General features: G+C 40.1%; 1 protein-coding gene across 1 annotated transcript in view; it reads left to right on the top strand.

Annotated features, from left to right (window-relative positions):
- Positions 1-18,953, top strand: part of LOC107227614 (dynein axonemal heavy chain 2) — a 732,784-nt gene that overhangs the window by 613,577 nt on the left and 100,254 nt on the right. The window contains exons 36-37 of the mRNA XM_046746102.1: positions 4,950-5,121; positions 5,253-5,465. Of these exons, the coding sequence (XP_046602058.1) occupies positions 4,950-5,121; positions 5,253-5,465 (385 nt within the window). The remainder of the gene's footprint in view (positions 1-4,949; positions 5,122-5,252; positions 5,466-18,953) is intronic.

Below are 18,953 nucleotides of genomic sequence, written 5' to 3'. Positions count from 1 at the left end.
GTGGAGCGAGGAGCGAGCGAGGGGGGGTAGAGGGGGGAGCGAAGGGGGAGGGGGGAGGGGGGGGTGGTCCACAACTGTCATATATACACTACTTATATACTTGAAAAAATGCAACCAACGTTCCCAGATGTGTTTTTTTTTTTGGATATGAAAACAAAAGGATGATTATCAAGAATATTGTCACCAAGGTAAATAATAATATGTTATGTGATTAATATAGAAGAGTGTCAAATTGTTTTGACTCGTTTAGCTACCTCTTTTGGTTGAGTAATTTTTGATACACTTGCGGACCGGAATTCTACTTGTTTTAACCCGTCATTCCTCTGCCGACATTTTACCTATATAAAAAAGGAAACTTACTAAATTATTTACCACGTAGTATCGTAGATTTTCAGCATGATCAATTCTCTTGCATATAATCCATTTGACATCGAAGAATATTTCAATTACTGATATGCTTTTTTCAACGATATCAAGCTTGTATAATTTCGCGCTTATCTGGAAATTAAAAACATTAATCGAATGACTTATAAATTCTAGAATTTGATTCGAAAACCCACTTTTGTGAATACATCAGTCCATATTTCTTTCAAATAAAAATACTACGCAGCTGCTACAGAGTTACTTCGTGAGCAATTTTTTTAGAAAACACTTTTTTACATTACTTGGATAGAAGCCTTTTGTTTCTGCTGTTATGAAATCAGAAATTACGTCGTCAGAAAAATGTTCTTAATTATTATGTATTCTATTCAAATAAGTATAAGCAAATTTGAGATCAAAAATGCAAAATCTTTATATTTAAACTATTTACAAAAAAAGAAAAATTGAAATCGACAAGTACATTTATAAAATCTCATAGACTTATGAGACTTTATTTTTGTATTTCTTTTCACTTTGGTATTACAAAGCTTATTTAAATTTTGCAATTCTTGCGCTAATAACTAGCTTTTGATTTTTGAATGATATAAATCCAAAGTTTTCTCGAGTTGCAAAAATATTTCTTTGCCGCAGGCCAGTGCAGCTTGTAAATTCAGTTTAGCAGCATCTCAATAAATGAATTACACCTTCTATTTAGCTGCATACTGTCATCATTTCTTTTTGGAACATTTTAGCATTGGATTTTTTCTTACCAGGATCCCTTTTTCGTCAGCTGATTCGAAGAAAGAATCACTTTTGCCTTCAAATCGTAATGGTTTACCACCGTGAGTTTTGATCAATTCTAAGAAGGTGTAAACGTTGAATAATGTATTTCCGAAAATTTGATGTAGTAAGCATGAAAAAAAAAAATCATTCAACGATGCTTTTTAATTATTTAAAGAAGAATATTTCAGTGGAATCAAAATAAATATAGAAAATAAAAAAAAAAGCTTCACCTAAAAGTCGAACTTGAATAATTTTTTTGCCGTTGTCAGTATCGTAATCAATGAATTGTTTCCAGCTTCGATTCTCTGTTTCGAAACCATTGACAAGTAAGATGCCTTGAGTGATAGAATGGATTGTTCACTAGTTTTTAGCTTAACAGATTTCGCATTGTAGGGCATTGGCTATGATGTAGATTCATTAATACGGTCCGTTTTATTTAGCGATGATAACTCTGAAGGGAATATATCGTCCTCCTCCTATGCATCGAAAAATATCAAACTATAATTAATATTCATAATTCCATTTATATAATAAATAATGTTACAATAATATTTAAAAATTGAATAACAATATATAGCTGTTACTCACCACAATTACTCACCACAAGTAGCGTCGGCCTGTAGCGGGATTCTGTAACTCTCTACCGACAATTATCGCTGTCGCTAGCTAGCGACAGTTGTCGCTTGCATCGACGATGCTAGCGACGTAAGGTGATTCCGTAACTTAGACGTAACGATATTCATCGATGCAAAACCAGTCACAGGCGTATCGATGAATGTCGATAGACTTTCAGCAAATTTGACAACGTCGCAGATATTATCACAAAAAATCTAGTAACTTCGGATAGATTATTTGTGAACGCAAACAAAATCTACATCTTTGCCGTGATCTTTCCTCGCGTTGTATAAAAAAACTTTTCTCCGATTAATCAAAAATGGAAAAAAATGGAACAGTGCAAGTATACTGAGCCCAAACTGTTCCAATGGTTTTAGCTACTTTGAGTACTATATAACTATATAAATGTTATAATCAACTAAACTAATTTAAAGAAAAGGCCTTATGTCCTTTTTTTGTCATCTTTAATGACTAGAATCACTCTATCCAAGTGATTGTATAAGATTCAGAAATATTTTTTTAGGTTACTTTGACTGAGCCCTCTTCATAAGTCTATTTCTCAGCATCGAAAGAGTTGATTACATATTATTATTTAATCTATTCTACGGCGAATAAAAAATAAACTTGTTACTTTTTATATTAAAAAGCTACCGAGAGATTTGATTGAATACTATTATTAAATCAACCCTTACGATATCTCATAAATGAACTTGTATATTTGAGAAGATGTTAAGAATTGAGTCAACGTAACCTTAAAAGTATGTTTGTGAATGTTATATAATTACTTGGATAATGAACACCGTTTCATGGAGAACGTTAAAACGACTATATTATTGTGCTGAAAAAAATAATTGCTTGTTAAAGTGGATCTTCATATTCACTTGCATGATAAAATTTTCAATCCTTTTTAAATCTGAATACTATTTTGAAGGCTAAAGAAAAATTCACGCGCAACACATTGACACGTTGTTGCACCAATACTATCGTCCACTGTTTCACTGATTATCGTTACGCCTTAGCGAGACTTCCATATCCATCGCTAGCTGACCGATAATTATCGTAACCTAACGATTCGAACTAGCGACAAATATCGTTAACTGCGTCTTACAGAATCACCATTAGCGACAATTGTCAATAGGAGGCGTTAACGATAGCGATAATCGTCGCTACAGAATGACGGAATCCCGCTACTGTAAGGTGACAGAGTTGATAGTATAGATACGAGAGTTCAAACTCAAAGATAGCGGCGCTCCCTCCTAGCTGGCCCCTAGCTCTCGCTAGCTCCCCTCTCACTCCCCCGCGGCCCGCAGCGCTGCCCCATTGACCCCCTCGGCCCGCGGCGCACCCCCCTCGCTCCCACGCCCCTTTGATCATTTTCGAGGTTTGTTTCGATCAAGTCTCGACAGGAATTATTTTGTGTGTGTGTGTGTCAAATCCCATGAAAATAGGCATCTTGCGGCAAACCTCGAAAATGATCAAAGGGGGAGGGCTAGCGAGGGGGGTGCGCCGCGGGCCGAGGGGGTCAATGGGTCAGCGCCGCGGATTCAGGGGGAAGCAAGAGGGGAGACCAGCCATCTTCGAGATAGAACTCTCATATCCATACTACTAGAGTTGCTATTTCTTTTGAGGCAATCGGTGATTCTATATACATATAAGTAACATCACCACGTATTCGTTTTCTTTACTTTGTCAGACCGTGAGTTTGGTTCTTTAATTGATTGTTTATTTTCAAGTTGAATAAACATATTATGGAATGAATGTCGAGCTGCCTCATCAATATCTTTTATAGGTAGTCGCACTTCTAGGGAAAATAAAAATGAATATCGTGTATTAATTTCATTATAGAAAAAAAAAAAAAAAAACCAATACTGAAGTCACTAAAAATACGCCGGAGTACATGATATTTACAGATTAAAAGCTTCAAAAAATTTACTTAGTGTTATGTTTTTCATCTATAAAAATGAGCTATTAGTTCAATGGTTATTGTTCTCAGTATCGTTCAGAATTAGAATTATATGACTTCAATTTCATTGCTTCTTGTTGGAATGGTGCACTCGCTGAAAATTCCTTCACTTTCGATTCAGACAAAGGTACTGTATATTCACTGAAAATCGAGGAAATGACATTTTTACATAATTTTCTTCCTGATTTTGGTAATTCAAAATTACTTTATTATAGCGACAACCAGAAATAAATCGCACAGCTGCAAGTTGACTTATTGATAGATCCAGGAACAAAAACACTTACAACTCTTAGCTACTCCTTACACCTAAAATTAAATCAATTGTCAGAATCGTAATAATTGATTTCTGTGAAATTGAAAGTAGCAGATCTCTGACAAATAAGAAAATTTTTCAATAAATCCATTCAGTATTAATATAAAGCAATTGAAACTTTTCAAAAATCATTTAAAAATAATTCTTATGATATTTTAAAATTTCTTAAAATGATTCGTCATTTAATAAAAATAAAAAAGTATCCTCAGACCTCTGTTATTTATACCATAAAATTTACGTTATTTTACAAAATTTTTATCTTAATTTACGAATGCAATACAAAGCTTTGAGGAGTGGTTGGAAATACTGAAAAAATCATAACCACGGGTTGTTTTCTTATGGTCGCAATTATGCACCCAGCATCTAATGGTAGATGATTTTTATTTTTTTATTTTCACGTATTATAATCACGTTTCACAATTCTTTTTGATAGATATTTTAATCTGCACAATGTCCGACAGCATTCGCTAGCATGAGAAATTGAAACGATTTTTGAGGTTAACTAAAATTCACCAGTATTTTCGTTTGTAATTATTATGCTCTGTGCTACCATTCTTACGACTCAATTTCATTTATTATGTAATAAAATTTATTTATGCTGTTATAGTATGATCATGATTCGGGTATTCGAATAAGAATGTGAAAGGGGTAGTTCGTGTCAACCCGCTGATTCGAGTGGTCCATTTGATCTTGTACTATTAGCTGATCAAACGGCGATTTTGATAGCTGATCCCCATGTACAAGTTTGTTTGAAAATCGGCGAAGTCACCCTCGTGTATTACTTGTATTTCATATTAGGTATGCATATATCAACCAAAAATTTAAGGGAATAAGTATTCAATATACACTTATCTTACGTGGCCATTTCGATTTCTGCGCTCATCGACTTTGTATTAACATCGAACTACTTAACAGAATTGTAGCGCCTAAAAGAGATAAACTGGAATCTGCGTTAGAGTCTTTGCGACAGAAGGAATCAGCGTTAGCTGAGGCAAAGACTCAGTTGCAAAAATTACGTGAAGAATTGGACATATTACAACAAACTTATGATCAAAAAATGCAGGAGAAAGAAGATCTAATCACTCAGGTACTGCTTTTTACACTATTTCGCCAGGACAAGGATTGTCTTTGGAAATAATTGATTAGTAGTTTTGACATTCTTTATAGAAATATAAGTTGCAACACCATATTTTGCGAATACCAACTTGTAATTTATAGGCTGAGCTGCTGAAACTGAAACTGGAACGGGCTGCTATGCTGGTGGATGGTCTTTCTGGAGAACGTGTTCGATGGCAGGAAACAGTACTCATTCTGGAAAAATTATTTGACCGGCTTCCTGGCGATTGCCTCATATCAACGGCGTTCATATCATACTTAGGGCCATTTGTTTCTAATTATCGGGAAGATCTGGTTAACATCTGGATGAAAGAGGTAAGTTTTGGAATACTGTTTCCTAAGTTATGACATTAAAGTTTTACAGAGTTAATATATTGATCATTTTGACCAAAAACAATTAGCGCATTCAAAAAATGTGCAGCTCTAATCACGAGTTACGAGCTGTTGAAAGAAGTACATGAAAGCCTGTAGTGTTAGTTATTACGCGCGGGTTATGAAACTCATTTTCAGTAGCAAAATTACCGTACTTTTCGTAAAGTGGCATTTTGATGCTATCTCTTGGCGCTTGCATGATACACTATCGCCACAAATTTTCAAACAGCATTCTAAAGAACAATCTAATGCTACTGTTGAGCGTACGGATCACTATGAGAATGAAGCAAGCAGCCAGAGCTTGTAGTAATAGAAGCTAGCCGAGGAATGAATAGGGTATCAGGGTTCCAAAGCAAGAATGGTATATTGTGTGATAAATGCCGAAAGTGAGCGATATCAGTGGATATGCAAGGCCGGTTCTGGATAGAAACACCTTCTTTACCGACCAAGCCGACCAGTCCGCCTATATAGCCAATAGTTTGCCCCAGGCAAAAATAATATTTTCCACGTACTTCGAATACATAACCAGGTGACGTAACCATGTGACGTTACCGGCTGATGTGCCCACGGCGGCCATTTTGAAAATAGCGGTCATTTCGACGTCGGCCATTTTGGTGGCAGCCATTTTGATTTTTTTGATGGCGGCCATTTTGATTTTTTCGATGGCGGCAATTTTGATTTTTTGATGGCGACCATTTCGACGGCGGCCATTTTTGATGGCGGAAATTTTGATTTTGTGATGGCGGCAATTTTGATTTTTTGATGGCGGCCATTTTGACGGTGGCCATGATTTTTTTTTGATGGCGGCAATTTTGATTTTGTGATGGCGGCCATTTTGACGGCGGCCATGATTTTTTTGATATATAGCCAATAGTTTGCCCTAGGCGAAAAATAATATTTTCCACGTACTTCGAATACATTCTTTTACGTTAATCGACCGGATGGTGACATCGCAATTAGATAGACAGGGAATGCCGATGACGACCCGTAAACTTTCGCGCTAATAGTTTACCCCCAGAGAGAAAATTTCACATTCGAAAAAAATATTAATAGAATTTATTGTATCGGAATCGTCCGACGGTGAGCGGCATGCGGTCAAAGGATTTCGGTGCGACGTTGAATTCTGGAAGTTTGATGGCGACCATTTTGATTTTTTTTGATGGCGGCAATTTTGATTTTTTGATGGCGGCCATGATTTTTTTTTGATGGCGGCAATTTTGATTTTGTGATGGCGGCCATGATTTTTTTGATGGCGGCAATTTTGATTTTGTGATGGCGGCCATTTTGACGGCGGCCATGATTTTTTTTGATGGCGGCAATTTTGATTTTGTGATGGCGGCCATTTTGACGGCGGCCATGATTTTTTTGATGGCGGCAATTTTGATTTTGTGATGGCGGCCATTTTGACGGCGGCCATGATTTTTTTGATATATAGCCAATAGTTTGCCCCAGGCGAAAAATAATATTTTCCACGCACAAGAATTTGGGAGAGTGATAGTGAAAGCAAACTATTGGCGTGAAAGTTTACGGATTGTCATCAACATTCCCCGATCTATCTAATTGCGACATCGCCATCCGATCAATTAACACAAAAGAGTGTATTCGAAGTACGTGGAAAATATTATTTTTCGCCTAGAGCAAACTATTAGCGTGAAAGTTTTACGAATCGCCATCAACATCCCCAGCTTTACTTAAAATTAGTACCCATAAAAGAGACCGGGTCAGCGTAGAGCGATCATTCTAGAGGAAGCTTCGCAACTCTATCTTTGTCAAGTGTGTGTGATCGAAAGAAGAAGAAACATGGATTCCGAAAAGTGTTTGAAATTAATACAAATTATGGAAACGGCGTTCAAGATTTTATCTGAAAAATCCTCACCGGCAGAAATTGCAAAATGGATTCGATTCGGAACCCAAAATACCAGGCTTTTGAATAAAATCTTACGCAACAACGCCTCAACGATCGGGGTAAAGACAAGAATTTTGACTACAATTGGAATTCTGAAATCGTTGACAGTCAAATTTCAACAATTTCAAAAAGTGGGTGACGGATTACGAAGCCGACGAAGAAGCGATCGAGTACGGTGGGAAGATTTGGAGACAGCTTTCGAGAGTCGAATTCGAACGGGAGCCATTATCAATCTGCGGCATAAAGATTTGAACAGGTTTTTGGAAGATGCGAAACACCTCGTCGTTGCAAGACTGAAGAAAATATTACGAAAAGTGGGAAGTTTAAAAGCAAACTGTGTCTTGTGTTGTAAATTCAATACAACGAAAAACGCTGAACATGTTGAGGAAATGAAATATTTTAACACCAGAAACCAAATCATCCTCCAGCCAGCTGACATACACGGGTGGTTCGAAGAGAACGTAAAGCAAAAAGTGTTGGCCAAGGTGGAAGATTTTCAAGAGAGAGACTCTGGTTGGTCGCTGACCGAAATAATCAATTTGATTGTAAATATCAACAAGTACGTGCCACTGCGAGGCGGTGTGTTCACATACACACCACTACCCAAAGATATTCAAGATAAGAAGGCTGTCGTCAACATCCGCAATGGAGACGCGTATTGCTTTCTCTGGTCGGTCACCGCAGCCCTCTTTCCAGCCAACAACAATCCCAGCGAAATCACTTCGTATCCACATTTCAGCTCAGTGCTACAATACGGAGGTTTGCATTTTCCAATGTCTTTAGACCAGATTCCAAAATTTGAGAAACTTAACAAACTCTCAATTAACGTTTACGGTATAGATGGTGCGGAAAAACAAAAGCGTAGTGAAATTGTACCCATTTATTTGAGTCGAAACAAGTCTGATAAGCCTACAATCCATCTTTTAGTAATAGAGTCTGAAAACGACGACGATGACGATGATAGTATGGAAAATATTGAAAAGAATGTAACACATCATTTTGCATGGATTCGGAATTTATCGCGGTTGACAAGTTCCCAAATTTCCAAACGCTCGCATCAGACGTGGTTGTGCGATAGGTGTCTGTCTCATTTTAATTTCGAAAGATGTTTGATCAAGCACCGAGTTGATTGCATGAATTTGAATAAAACCAAAGTTATCTTACCAACAGAAGAGGACAAGATTCTCAAATTTAAAAATTACAAGCACAAAGAAACCGTTCCGTTCTGCGTTTACGCAGATCTAGAATGTTTACTGCAGCCCACACATGAAAGTTTTGGGGAAAATAGAACAATTTATCAGAAGCATCTTCCGTATAGTATAGCTTACTATCTGCATTGTGCGTTTGACGATTCGCTTTCAAAATTCAAAATTAATCGCGGAGAAACTTGCATCCAATGGTTTGTGAACAAGTTAAAGGAATTGGCACATTCGTTAGAGGGATACTAGAAGACTGTTGTACCGATGGAACCACTAAATTTCAATCAGATCAACGAATTTGATCTATCGGCGGTCTGTCATGTTTGTGAAAAACCGTTCACACCCACAGACGTGAAACATCGGGATCACTGTCATTTCACGGGAAAGTACCGTGGTGCTGCTCACCGCAGCTGTAATCTAAATTACCAAAATTCACACACTAACCCAGTGATATTCCACAATCTGTCGGGTAACGATTCGCATTTTCTGATCAAAGCCCTGGCAACGTCATTCGAAGGTACTGTTGAACTAATACCTGTTAATAAAGAAAAAAACATTTCCTTTGCTAAATTCGTTACGGGAACGGATGTAACGTTCCGTTTCATAGATTCGTACCGTTTCATGCCTAGCAGCCTCGATAAATTATCATCGTATCTGGACGATTGTCAAAAAACAATAACACGTAAATTCTGCAGTAGCTTGAACAAATTTCGGTTATTGACTAGGAAAGGTGTCTTCTCGTACGAATACATAGACAGTTGGGAGAAGCTCGAGGAGAAACATTTACCAGCCAAAGAACAGTTTTATTCAAAATTGAACGACCGGAATATATCAGACGACGATTACACACACGCGTGCGACGTATGGCAAACTTTTAACGTCCAAACTTTGGGAGAGCATTCGGACTTGTATTTACAGACGGACGTGTTTTTACTGGCTGACGTTTTTCAAAATTTTCGACAGAATTGTTGGACGACGTACAAACTGGACCCGTTACATTACTACACAGCGCCCGGTCTGTCGTTTGATGCAATGTTAAAATGTACAGGCATCGAACTCGAGCTTCTCACCGACATAGACATGGTTATGTTTATCGAAAAAGGTATTCGTGGTGGTGTATCACAGTGTTCGAACAGATATGCAAAGGCCAACAACAGGTACATGGGAGAGGAATTCGATCCTGAGATCGAAGAATCTTATCTCATGTACTTTGACGTTAATAATTTGTACGGTGCAGCTATGAGCTTTGCTCTGCCATACAGTTCCTTGGTATGGGTATCAGGCTTCAGACAATGCGACGTTCGTACCATCTCGGACGATGCGGAGTTTGGTTACGTGCTGGAGGTAGATTTGGAATATCCTGCGGAACTGCATGAAACTCATAAGGATTTACCATTGTGTCCGGAGCACTATGTACCTCCGATTTCGACCAATAAACAGCCAAAATTGACGCCCACGCTATTTTCCAAGAAAAACTACGTTGTTCACTACAGCGTTTTGAAACAATGCTTACAATTAGACTTAAAATTACTTCAAATTCACAGAGTTCTCAAATTCAGGCAAACCCCGTGGCTCAAAAAATATATAGATTTGAATACCGATTTGCGAAAAAAATCTGACAACGAATTTGAGAAAAATTTTTACAAGCTAATGAACAACGCAGTTTTTGGCAAAACTATGGAAAACGTGCGAAAGTACAGAGATGTTCGATTGATCACCGAATGGGATAGACGGTACGGTGCGAGAGCTACCATAGCCAAGCCTAATTTTCACAGCTGCACCGTTTTCGACAAAGAGATGGTTATCGTCGAAATGAATAAGACGAAAGTCAAATTGAATAAACCATTGTATGCAGGTTTCTCCATCCTGGATCTATCTAAAACATACATCTATGATTTTCATTACAATTACATTAAGCAGAAATTTGGCAACCGATATACGAACACATGAAGGAGGACTTGCACAAATTCGACACGTCGGATTATCCTCTTGACAACGTTTACGGAATACCTCGAGCAAACAAAAAAGTTCTCGGCTTGATGAAAGACGAGAATAACGGGAAAATCATGTCGGAATTTGTAGGGTTACGAGCTAAATTGTACGCATTCCGAGTCTTGGGAGATGAAAAAGACAACAAACGTGCCAAAGGTGTTAGAGGATCAGCGTTAAGAAAAATAACCTTCAACGATTATTTGGACTGTGCGTTGAAACGTGAAAATCTATCCTCAAATCAGCATTTGATCATGAGTCGAAAGCACCAGGTATATACCGTAGAACAGCAGAAAGTAGCACTGAGCTAGAATGACGACAAGCGGATCGTGTTTCAAAACACGACCGATACGCTTCCGTGGGGTTACAAGCCTGCACCGTGGCTTTATAAATTACCGTAATCTGTGTAGGACTTAATTTATAAATGTACCATCATGTATTATTATGTAGAGCTTAATTTTTACAACTGTACCATGATGTATAAAATATTATTATGTAGGATGGTTAATAAGAACGCTCCGAAGTGTAAAAAAAATTTGTACAACGGTGCATATGTCTGTTGATTGTCTAAAAAACAAAGATGCATACTTGTCATGTATCGGGTATAAAATAAAGAGACACACGTTTTCACAAAAAAATTCATTTATTCAAAAGTTACATGTCCGATTCGTTTATCCAACTGTTGTGTGTATTGTCAAAACCTAACCGTTTAACGTATATTTTTCTTCCACGCTTCTTGAGCACCTTCTCCACCAGATAGATATCCGGATGCTTAACCTTGAGGAGCTCTTGTTCGTAGAAACCACCAGCAATGGGTTGATCTCGGTAGTCTTTGAGCTTGTACGTCACAGGATGAGTATTTTCCACTCGACTTATCGTGAATATTTCAGTCGTCCAATTGGGAGTGTAACCTTTCTCGAAGACATTTTTGAATTTGCTGATTCGAACTTTGTCGCCAGATTTGAATTTTACCGACATGGTAGGTATCGCTCGAAGCCCTCCGTACGCCTGACGTAAAAACAGCCTCTCGTTTGCAACGGTGACATCGGACGGTTTCATTCTTATGGTTCGGTGTTTGGTGTTGTTGTAAGCCGAAACCAAATCAGATAAGATATCGAGCCACTTGAAGCTTCCTTGCATGCTGAACCGTGTCCACATTTTACCTTTCAGCGTGCGATTGAAACGTTCACAGATCGAAGCCTTCAAATTACTGTACGTGGAGTAAAGTTTGATTCCGTAGCGTGTCATAAGCGATTCGAATTTCGAGTTGTAAAATTCCGTTCCTCTGTCCACGTGTAAATTTTTCGGCACCCGTCCTTCGACAAGCACAGATTCCATTGCCTTCGTAACATCATCTCCAGACTTGCTCTTTATCGGTATAGTCCACGCATACTTTGAAAAGATATCAATGACTGTGAGCATGTACTTGTAACCTTTGTTTTGTCCAGCGTACGACGTCATATCAACAAGATCCGCCTACCAGGTCTCGTCGATGCCGCGCACGTCTACACGTCGACGTGGGTAATTCCGGCGTGCAGGTTTATGCAGTTCTGTCACCAGTGCTTGCTTTTTCTCGTTCATATTGCAACGCTATTAGTCTGGTGTCCAATTTGGGAATGATTTCCGCGTTTCGAGTCGACAAGTCTCTGCCTGTTTTGAAGTCTGTGTAGAAGGTATCCAAGGCTTTCTCCGTGGTGATCTCCAAAGCTTTGATCATTTGATCGAGGTTGTCGATTTGTTTTTGCAGCACGCTGAATTTTCGTCTCAAGATTTTTAAAGTTACAGCATTGTTCGGTGCTGTGGGTTCTGCGACGTTGCTTAGTCTCTTGTTCCGTATATCGTAATGCCCATCCGCTGTTATTTGATACCCGACACCCGGAGGACCGCGAGTGCTCGCAGCTGTGTTTTCATTCAGCTGACGTCCAAACACGTCGACGCTCATCTCGTAAATGATTGCAGAGTCGACGAGAATTGGCTAATAAATGATCCCGGCTTCCCGCAATTCTTCCAGAATCGACATAATTTCATTGTTGTGACTTGTATTCCCAGCTGCTTGAGATGCCAGGAGTAAACGAAGACGTTCCACCAGCTCGTTAGCGTCGTCCCAGAAAATATAATCTGTTTTAACACCTTGTCGAGTAACCCAAGCCTGAGGTAGCAGAACACCTTTGCCCGTACGCTTCGACATCTGTGACAACGGTGATACGTCTTTGCCTGACGTAGAAATATTCAGCAGCTCAGCAATTAAATGTTTGAATTTGGCGCTCTGAGCGTTTCGGATAGGCTCGGTGGCGCTATAGTACTTTCTGTGAGCATTTGTTGCGAGAAGGATATTTCTGTAATTCTCCCTGTCGTTGCGGGTAACGTGAGCGCTGTTGGGCATCTTTTTAAACAGCAGCTCCAGCAGTCCTTGAGTTTTCGGATAGAGCGTGCCGCCTATGCGAACGGAATCGCACTCGAAGCTTATCGGTGAGTCACCAACCATCAGCCCGGCAGTAGAAAGACTCCGTACCCCGTACACGGTATCCAACTCGTGCTATCTTTGTTTATCGTTGAGCATCTCAAGATATCCATCCTCTGATCTCACCGACGATTCCGTGACGGTTTGATCCTCTTCCTCTGCAGTTGCAAAAGAATCTTCCATTTCGTTCTTCGGCTCATCCATCGTTTCAGTTTTGAATTCTTCCTTTACCTCTTCCTTGACAAGTTTCGTGCCTCGAGAAACATTGACTAATTCCTGTAGCGGGGTTACCACAGGTTTGAAGACATCCTTCATTGTTTCCTGCAGCGACTCTTTTCCCGTCTTGAGGATTCTGTGCTTACGACGAATCGCATTACTCGCTCCAGCGATACGATGCAAGACTTCTTTTTCCTTACGAATTTCCTGCATGTTGACACAACTAGTTCTGGAAAGCTACTGTTCCGTCGTCTTCGAAGATCGTGTATTTTATTCTTTTGTCATGTTTATGAAATTGTCAAAACCTCTCCTATACCGACCATTACCGAGCTCTCTATCCTTGTCGATCACTACGAAGCCATATTTTTCACCGTTCCAGCACGCCGCACACAAGTCTTTAAACTCCACGTACGACATATCGGTGTTTACTTGATCGTTGTACACATATCTCAGATTCATCTCGTCTTGTTTGAATAAGACCAGCAAGTTGGTGTTGTCGCGCACGAGATGCTTAGGGATTCGAGCGTACGTCTGACAAAGATAGAAACAGTCTACGTTGTGATGTCTACCCATACAAAAGTACGCGTGTATGCTATCCTGCTTCTCGCACGCTACGTCATGGAATATCATGATCGAGTTAGGTTGCGTCTTGTTCTGTGCAATGACGTGCTCATGCTCGTTAAAGGGGTAATACTCAACACCGTCGACATTTTCGAGCACTTGACTCAGAAACTTGTATTTCGGCTGATTGAGAGATTTTGAGTAAACGTACAGGTTTTCGAACCTCAAAGCGTTCGGATGCGTTATAAGCGCAAATAATGCGTTGGTTTTACCACAGTTGGATAGTCCGCAGAATACTGCACGTACACTACTCGGCAACAATTCGCCATGACGTTTTTTCCGTTTTGTACTCTGCTGCGTAAATTTGTCAAAATTCATCACGGGCAGCTTGGCCGATTGTGTCTCGAACCTCATCTCAAACGTGACTGGCTGGATTTTTCCATAAATGCATCGTTTATAACAACTTTTTCTCAGTCGCGGAGCGGACATGATTGTGCACACACGTAATCGTAAGCGATCGTCAAAAAAGCGATCAAGTGGGAAAGGTTTGGTAAATAGCATTATCAACAAACTTCCGATCGAGTTGCATGATCCCGGTTACCAGTACTGCGGTCCTGGCACCAAGTTGTCGAAAAGACTCGCAAGAGGCGATTCCGGTATCAATCCTCTCGATGCAGCGTGTAAGGAACACGATATAGCGTATTCGAAAAATCGTGAGGACCTTGAAGCTAGAAGCGTTGCGGATAAAATATTAGCCGAAAAAGCCTGGAAACGGGTTCTCGCAAAGGACGCAAATTTGGGTGAGAAGGCAGCCGCTTGGGCTGTAGTTAACACGATGAAGGTGAAAACAAAGTTAGGCATGGGGTGTCGAAAATCTAAGAACGTTTCCTTGAACAAAATCATACGAGCGGCAAAACAGTCTATGATTCCAAGCTATGACGCGAAAACGAGCATCAAGTCTGTACTCAAAGGTGCTCGAGAAGCTGTGAAAAAAGAAGGTGGTAAACATAAAGTTCGATCACCGCGCGTTCTACCGGTACCCTCAAAAGTTGGCGGATTTCTACCTTTTCTCATACCTATTTTTGCCAGTCTCAGCGCTACGGGTGCGTTAGCGGGAGGTGCTGCGGGTATAGCAAAGGCTGTAAACGATACGAGCGCGGCTAAACGAGAATTGGAGGAAAGCAAACGGCATATCAAAACGATGGAAGCGATCGCCTTAGGTAAAGGTCTCCATCTCAAACCTTGCAAAAAGGGTTTCAGTCTTCATCTTTCAAAGAACTAAATGTCAAGCTACCACGCCGAGCGTTGACCAACTGGGATTTGCTGAAGTATGCAAAAATCATGAAAATTCCATACTTCCGAGGTGTCTTTATGCGCAACGAAATGCCCAAAACCGGGCCGCGTAAAAACGAAACAGCTGTAGTCAATCTCGACAGTAAAGATGGTCCTGGGACACACTGGGTTACGTATAAGAAACGCGGCAGCGATGTAGTTTACTTCGACAGTTTCGGTCATCTTCAACCGCCGTTAGACCTCGTGAAATATCTCGGTGTATGTAACGTTAAGTACAACGACGAAAGGTATCAAGATTACGGTACATTCGATTGCGGACACTTGTGTCTGAAATTTCTAAGCGATAATCTATATAAACATGACACGTAATTTAATAACGTCAGTCGAGCACTCGCAGTCATCGATGATTCGTTTACATTAACGATATCGGGAACGTCGTCGATTCTCGAAGCGCAATATTTTCCTCCGATCGAACTTGCTCTGAACAAAAATGATGTTCTCGGTCTCGTTGAACTGTTAACCTTCAATTTCATTCCCAACGTCGATGTCGGTCGCAATAAAATTTACGTAGCTGACAAGGTGGTCACTATATCCACTGGCAGCTACGAAATTGAGGATATTGAAAAGTATGTTCAAGACGCGTTAAAAATACCGACATTGAAATCAGCATAAAGCCTAACAATAATACGTTACGCAGCGAAATCAAATGTAACCATATCGTAAATTTGGAACCTGAGGATTCTATTGGTCAGCTTCTCGGATTTACACCGCGCGTATTGGCAGCTAACCAAACTCACCATTCGAATATGCCTGTTACTATTCTCAAGGTCAACGCGTTGCGAGTCGAGTGTAGCATCACAACGGGCGCCTACGTCAATGGACATAAAGTGCATACTTTTCACGAATTTTTCCCTATCGTTCCGCCAGGATATAAGATCGTGGAAGTACCGTCACACATCATTTACCATCCGATCACCGTCAAGACCATTGATCACATACAGCTTCGGTTAGTCGATCAAGACGGAGACCTCGTTAATTTTCGCGGAGAAGTTTTAACTGTGAGACTGCACATCAAATCGCAATAAAGGATGGGTATTGTATGTAACAGATTGTCCAAAAACAGTTATATTAGTTAGTCAGCATGTCCCGATCAAGTCAGTCATCGATCGATTCCCGAACCGCTAACACGTCGACACGTGGAGTTTCTGATAGCTTTGGGTCTAAAGCTGACACCTTTTGGAAAACGAATTTCCGACAAATAAAACTGTAATTCTGCTGTTTCGTTGCCTGCTAAATACCATGGAGGAGGAAATCTTGAGCATTCAAACACCTGTAGTTTTCGACGAATCAATCGCCCACCAAGAAATACACGCACACAAACCGTACGCATCGTCAATTTTCAACAACACCGATGAGATTCGAATCACCGTTCAGAATTAGGATTCATGCTTATCACCGAGCAAGAGTTCGCTGCATATTTCTGGAAAATTGCTCAAATCGGACGGCACTGCAGCGGCGATCACAACTTCAGTCAATAACGCCATCTGCCATTTGTTCGAAGATGTACCGAACGAACTAAACGCTGTAGAGATTGATAAATGTAAAAACGTTGGTCTGACCAACCTGCTGAAACGTTTCGCTTCGCTCAACCCTGGTCAAAGTTGGCTTATGGAAAATGTTGGATGGCTCGATGTTCAGGAAACGAAAAAATTAACTGATGTTGATGGCAACTTTGATTCAGTTATTCCCTTGAGCATGATATTGGCCCTCGCTGAAGACTATCGCAAGATCATCGTTAACGCGAAACACGAGCTGATTCTTCCAAGATCAAAAAGTGATTTAAATACCATCGTTCAAAATCAAGAGGACGAAGACCTTAGAATAGTGATTGATCAGGTGGAATGGTTAGTACCGTATGTGAAGCTCTCGGATCAACAAAAAATCACACTGTTGAATTTCATTGAGAAAGATACACCTGTCTCCATGAGCTTTCGCAGTTGGGAGTTGTATGAATATCCTTTGCTATCGGCAACCACGAAACACGTTTGGACTGTAAAAACGTCCACCCATTTGGAAAAACCGCGATTTGTCATGCTCGGTTTTCAAACGAATCGAAAAAACAAAGCCGGCAAAAATGCCAGTCATCTTGATCACTATAATATTGCTGACGTCTAGCTCTTCTTGAATTCCGAGTATTATCCGTACGGTAACCTGAACTTGGACATGAGTCACAATCGCTTTGCATTACTGTACGAGATGTACGCAAACTTTCAAGCCACCTATTACGGCAAAGAACCCGAGCCTCTGTTGACGAAGAGCGAATTTCTACAGTACGAATCTTTGATTTTCATCGACTGTTCGAAACAAAACGAGGCTCTGAAATCTGGACCGGTAGATATTCGTATCGAATTTGAGGCGAAGAATAACTTTCCTACCGGTACATCTGCCTACTGCTTGATTTTACATGATCGTATGATTGAATATAATCCGCTGAGTGGCGGGGTGAGAAAATTGGTATAAAAACCTTGAACGTTGTGACAATCGATTCAGTATTTTTTTCACGAAGGAGTTCATACTCGACGTACAAGGATTCAGAAGACCAAAAGAGTTGGCAGTTGTGTCACTCGACGAAGAGGCCAACCCGTCAATTTTTCTCTTCGAACCTCCGTACGATTGGAATTGTTTACTCGCTCCGTTCAAAAGTGACAATGGCTGTCACGGAATTATCATGGACTATCCTGGGAAGGTGGTGATTTACCTTTCGAGAAGCTCGACTTCACCATCGAATGTATGCCGCTGCGTGAGGCTTCAACAGTTTACGTAAAAGGTTTGGAGAAGAAAAGTTGGCTGCAGAAACTTCTGGGTGAAAAAGTTGAAGTCGTTGAAATGATGGATTTGAGTTGTCCGTCGTTGCAGAAGTTGAATAAAATGTCGGACACGAATTCAAACTGTACGCATCACGCTATATTACGTCCAAACTGTGCAGCCCAAAACGTGTTGTTACTGCGAAATTTTTTACTCAAACACAAAAGACAATCGGTATCTCCTCGAACAGTTATACATTCTCATTGTCTAAAACATGGGTGCGATACCGTTGAGTAAGAACACTCATACATTAGCATTACGAATTTCATGTAAAACTGTAATCTTGAGTTGTTTTTTTCAATAAAATATTTTGCATCGTCAATAACAACCGTTTATTCAGAACCTCTGTCCCGCTAGTTAAGAATTTATTTCAGAACCTTCCAGAATTCAACGTCGCACCGCAATCCGTTGTCCGCAGGCCGCTCGCCGTCAAGTCGAAACTCGTCGAACGATTCCGAGTATTGTTTTCGTCGGACGATTCCGAGAATTGTTTGTCTCAAATTCAACGTCGCACCGAAATCCTTTGACCGCATGCCGCTCACCGTCGGACGATTCCGATACAATAAATTCTATTAATATTTTTTTCGAATGTGAAATTTTCGCTCTGGGGGTAAACTATTAGCGTGAAAGTTTACGGATCGTCATCGGCATTCCCTGTCTATCTAATTGCGATGTCACCATCCGGTCGATTAACGTAAAAGAATGTATTCGAAGTACGTGGAAAATATTATTTTTCGCCTGGGGCAAACTGTTGGCTATATATCAAAAAAATCATGGCCGCCGTCAAAATGGCCGCCATCAAAAAATCAAAATTGCCGCCATCACAAAATCAAAATTTCCGCCATCAAAAATGGCCGCCGTCGAAATGGTCGCCATCAAAAAATCAAAATTGCCGCCATCGAAAAAATCAAAATGGCCGCCATCAAAAAAATCAAAATGGC

The sequence above is a fragment of the Neodiprion lecontei genome, chromosome 7 (genome assembly GCF_021901455.1).
Source record: "Neodiprion lecontei isolate iyNeoLeco1 chromosome 7, iyNeoLeco1.1, whole genome shotgun sequence".
In the NCBI taxonomy this organism is placed as follows: Eukaryota; Metazoa; Arthropoda; class Insecta; order Hymenoptera; family Diprionidae; genus Neodiprion; species Neodiprion lecontei.
This window is presented reverse-complemented; position numbering and strand designations above follow the sequence as displayed.